Raw genomic sequence first — 5,254 nt, forward strand, 5'->3', positions numbered from 1 at the left:
CACTAAGAAATGAGAAAACCTTATTCAAGAATTACAAGAATTCGACCTAGGTTTTTAGCAAATACATTCTCTACAAACTAAGATAGGATCTCATCATCCCTAAGCTGAAAATTGCATTCACGCCACCTTCAGCCTTAGGGATCTCCTCCAACCGCCACCACCTTGCTGCATTGTTCAAACTCCATTGAAGGGAAGATCAAGAAATCAATTCTTGATATCCGTCTTTGCTGAAAGGCTGATCTGTTTTAGTGCTCTAAGCCTCCAACGAGTTCTTATGAAGAGTTCGGCGCGTAGGACACACACTGCTGGTTCTGCTCCACCATTGTTGTGTCATCTTCAGCAAGAGCGGATCTTGGACCTCTCTTTGGGCGTGAACACTGACGTTGGGAGATTTTCATTCTCCGTATCAGATATAACCCTTCCTTTGTTTCTTGGTTCAGATCTGGTCTGGTTTGGTTCAAGTAGGATCCTTGAATTTTGATTCTAAAATTAGGGAATACGATTCCCAGTTGGCATCCATACGATGGATCCTACCATTCTTTCAAAACCCATAATTAAAGCCCATAAAGATTCATAATATTACTGATTAATATTATCTAGCTATATGGGTTGAATTGCAAAGAGCAGTTCAGCCCATATAGCTTTTATGCTAAAATTGGGCTAAAGCGGTTTTAACAAATTAAAACTAGGTTTTACAGGTATGGGATGAATTGCATCTTGCAATTAACCATCAATTCCTGGACCCATGAGTGAAAAATTAGGGTTGAGAACAACCCCATTGAACCATAGATTCGGTCCAACCAGTTTGGTCCAATCTAGTTCGAATGGGTCTAGGGTTTGATTTTTAATTCAAGATTTAATTCAAGAAGATGATCTAAAATTAAATTACTGAAACAAGACATTCAAGAACCAGTAGGAGGGATGTTCATAGGATTGCTACCCTGCAAAACAAAAGTTATGTCATAGCATGCAGTTTCCAAAACTGCAAATCACAGATGGTCGAACCCTAATCTACGAAAATCTCCTCTTTCGCTTTCTACTTCAACTTTGAATGAAATAAAATAGAAAACCTAATATCTATTAATATTATATTAAAATTGAATTCTTATACATTCTGTCTAAAAAATAAAAAAATATATTTACAGACCAAGAATGTAAAAGAGCAGCAAAAACGCAGATTTCTTGGGCCATTAAAGATTTCGATCTCCACCGTACGAACAACCCAAAAATCAAGAAAAATATGCAGAACAATTCTAAATATAATTCAGATTTATAAATATTTAATTTTAGATCAATCACCCAAAACCTAGGAACCGATTTCCTAGAAAATCGCAAATCTGTGCAAATCAGGTAGAATGCCTTCTGTCCATTTGCGCAATTCTAGATCTGGTTAATTTTGGTTCAAGATTTGAACCTGGCTCTGATACCACTGAAGGGATAAGAGATCCATCACATGGATGGCCGAACCCTAAAGGAAGGTTGGGTGAAATTTCAAAAATTTCTCTCTCTCCCACATGGGAATCACATTCTCTATTTTAGAAAACTACATTTTCAATGATCAATCTTTAACCTAAACCAGACCAGATCTGAAACCAAAAGGGAGTGAAGGGTTTTACTTGATACGAAGTAACAATAACCTCCAATGAAGGTGTTCACGCCTAAGGAAAGATCCAAAGACTGCTTTCACCGAAGATGACACAATGCAGGATGAAGCAGAATCAGCAGGATGACTATTCAGCAAGAACCTAATTCTTCAGCAAGAATCTGATGGAGGGCTAGTAAGCACGACTTCTAATCACCTTTTTTGCCAAAAGGTAATATCATGAACACTTCTTGATCACTCCGACAAGTGGAGATCGAGCTGGTATGGTGGCAAGAGCAGGAAAGAGTAGAAGACAGGAGCAATCGAACTGCAGGTTCTTCTCTCTTTGTAATCTTTGAACTGAGAATTGTGTGTTGGAGGTTCTCTCAGCTCCTCTATTTATAGCCTTTAAAGAGAGCATCTCCTAATCCCATTAGGAGTTTCCTAATCCAAATCTTGTATTTAGATCTAGACTCTCTTTAAGAGATAAGGATAATCCCTTATCTTGTTTGTAGATAAAGATCAACCCTCCTAATCTAATTAGGAGTTTCTCGATCCAAATCTTTATTTGGATCTGGACTCTCTGAGTGGATAGAGACAATTCCTTATCCTATATGCTGATCTAAATCCCAGAACCACCCCCTTTTAATTAATCTCATTAAGCTAGTTCGAATTGGGCTTTAGGCCCATTAAGTCCATCTGCTCACTTACCCTGCAAACTGTTGCCCAGTTGGATATCCTTGTATAGCGTGGGACCTAAACATTGATCTACACATCAGCCACATGGGTTCAACCTAGCCTCTGTTACAAGGCTTGGCTAAATTCACTGTAGGAGACAGTGAACCCCCGAGTCCATCACCATGGGCTCTTAATGGGCCCAACATTTACACTAAATGGTCCTTAGATCAAGCCACCTTATAAAAACCCAAGGATTGCAGGCAGATGCAAGATTAGCCCATCAGGTATTACCCTCAATGGCCTTACACTTAACCACTCAACCCTTCATGATCAAACACTACCCGACAAGAGAGGATATTTCCCTCGGCTACAAAGTACAGTGCTGCACTCTCTAGTCATATGGATCCCAGGAATTAAAACCTTTTGCAAACATTTTGAAATCATAATATATATGTGTATATATCTATATAAATATATTTTGCAAAACAAATTTCAATGGTTGAAATCAAATGCCGGCAGTTTTGGTTTCCATCAGAGAGAGTGCATCCTCGATCATTCACTTTGTCCGACAAAGGGGTTGATCTTATCACTATGATCACCCACTCAGATGAATTCTCAGACTGTCCCAACATACCCAGGTTCTGACCCCCTCTAAGGATCCCACTGATTGGCATATCAAAGACAACCCAATCCGACACCTAGTGCAGCATCATAATCGAGTCTAGGGGTCAAGTGTAACATTCTAGTTTTGCCCATCTATCTCCAAGGTTCATGGAAATATTGGAATTCTGGTCTAGTTCAAGGTTTCAAGAAAACCCACCCTACATGTACCTCAGGTTTCACCCTGGCAGCTGAGACAAGCCACCCCAACCAACTTGGTGGCACATCAGTGTTAACCTTGGTAAGATAAATCTCCCCCGATCTATCCAACGGCTGTGAAATTCTAAACTAACACGAGTCTCATATATGTTCAGTTTAAGGGTCTTACATAGAAACACACACCGATAACATGAATCAAATATGTACTTTATTCATTTACATTAAATGTCATAATGTACATCATTCTGATTAGAACTAAGGGCATACATTGTCTAACAAATTACCACTATTCCCGAAGTACAAGGTAGTAATATATAATAAACCCTTTAAAAAAACAAAAAACTTTCCAATAATGTTTTGGCATAATACCAAATTTGGCTTTACTTTAAGGGTAAATTAGTGAAACCTCCCCTGAAGTTTCTGACCACTGCTGAAACCTCCCCTGAAATTGATAAATGCAATCAGCCAATTAATCACCTCCCCTGAACTTTCTAACATAGTTACAAGTAGACCCCTTTGTTAGAATCCTCTAAAAAGAGGTATGAAAATGTCCAAAATACTCATGCAATTATTTTTTACCAGCTCTTTGTATGAATCGCTAGCCCCTTTCCAATCTCTTATCTAAAATTGAATTTTTGTTCCAAATTTGTCTTCATATCAATCGCTCAAAGGTAAAGCTGCAACTTTAAATTCTACATTTTTTGTTGTTTATAATGTTTGCATTGGCTTTTCTATAGAAACCAACCTCAGAATAAATGGCATGAAAAGTTTGGACATTTTTTACTCTTGGTAGAAGATTCTAAGAAAAGGGGTCTACTTGCAATTGTATTGGAAAGTTCAGGAGAGGTGCATGCACCCATCCAATAGTTTGCAAGGACCATATATGATTAATTGCTTAGATCTTGAATGTTCAAATCCACTTATAAAATAATAATAATAACAAACCCTAAACCTACTAAACCTAAACCTGCTTGTCAGGAATCCAAAGGTGAAACTTTGGGAAGTAAAAGGCCTAAAACTAGTAAAATGATGAAGAAAAGAAATACAAACACAACCAAGAACAAAGCCATCAAATATTCAAACACAACCAAGAATAAAACCCTTTTATTCATGGTTTGAGACAGAAATTCAATGGCTTCATGCCGGCCCCTTTACTATTCGAAGGCCAGCCGAAGAAATAATCCCATTCACCTGTATCCCTATTGAAAACAAAAAGGCCATCTTCCCTGATTCCCCAGGCACAGAAACTGCTGCATCGATATAAATCTCTTTTTGCATGGTATATTTCGAAGCTACCGCTTACAGTATTCCCTCCTGTCCTTGTCCAATCCATCCGACACCAGAAGAGTGTGGTGTCGAACAGGTTGTCATGAAAACTCCAAGTATAGTTCTGGTAATAACCGATGACGTGGTCACCCACATCGTCATCCTTCGATTTGCAGTGAACGTGGAGGTTCTTCCCAGGCTCCAACATGTTGTACAATACCACTTGAATTTTTTTGTAGTAAGCTCCTGATACCACCATTGATGAATGGCTCAAACTGAGTACTATCAGCGCCATGGCTACCGCATACATGAAGAAGCTCCAGCGAAACTGAGTACCCATTTCGGATCTCTTGGTATGCTGTTAATGTTGTTCAACGTTGGTTGGTATATATTTATATATAACTGATGATGAGACTAATTAATGGTGGGAGGGAAGAAGAGAGTTAACTCCTTTTAGCGGAGTGTGATGATCCAGTAGGAGTGGCTACGCTGAGTGAACCATAGCTTGTTCATCACTGGTTGGCTGTAGAACTTTTAAACCAATGAGAAATGGCAAGCTAGGGCTCACTGAGTTTACCCAGCGTGACCCCCTTCTCTCTGGATCACCACTCTTTGAACTTGCAGACTTGGCTCCGTTTATTAGAGTCTCTCAACGTAAGCTTTGATGTTGTACTAGACGTTGAAGTTGGTTTCTCCCTTGAGGAACAGGCTGTGTACTGTGCATGTAAACGTACGTCGACAAGTACGTTTCATGTAAACGTACGTCCACAAGATAGTAACGTAATGGTGCCGATTAGCTCAGTTCGTAAGGTCTCTGGCTGGCTGAGACTTGGAATGACTCTTTTCTTCACCAGGGTTTATTGATGCAGCTAAATCCGATCCAAATTGACATAATTACAGCCTCAGGGG

At 39.2% G+C, this 5,254-nt stretch overlaps 1 protein-coding gene across 1 annotated transcript; it reads right to left on the reverse strand.

Moving 5' to 3' along the window:
• Positions 1–4,187: 4,187 nt before the first annotated feature.
• On the reverse strand, positions 4,188–4,685 carry LOC148874045 (S-protein homolog 24-like). The gene has a single exon (XM_088952377.1). It carries the CDS (start codon positions 4,683–4,685, stop codon positions 4,188–4,190), a length of 498 nt encoding a protein of 165 aa, XP_088808503.1.
• Positions 4,686–5,254: the final 569 nt, after the last annotated feature.

The sequence above is a fragment of the Nelumbo lutea genome, chromosome 1 (assembly GCF_056320005.1).
Source record: "Nelumbo lutea isolate HS-2025 chromosome 1, American lotus-T2T, whole genome shotgun sequence".
Lineage (NCBI taxonomy): Eukaryota > Viridiplantae > Streptophyta > Magnoliopsida > Proteales > Nelumbonaceae > Nelumbo > Nelumbo lutea.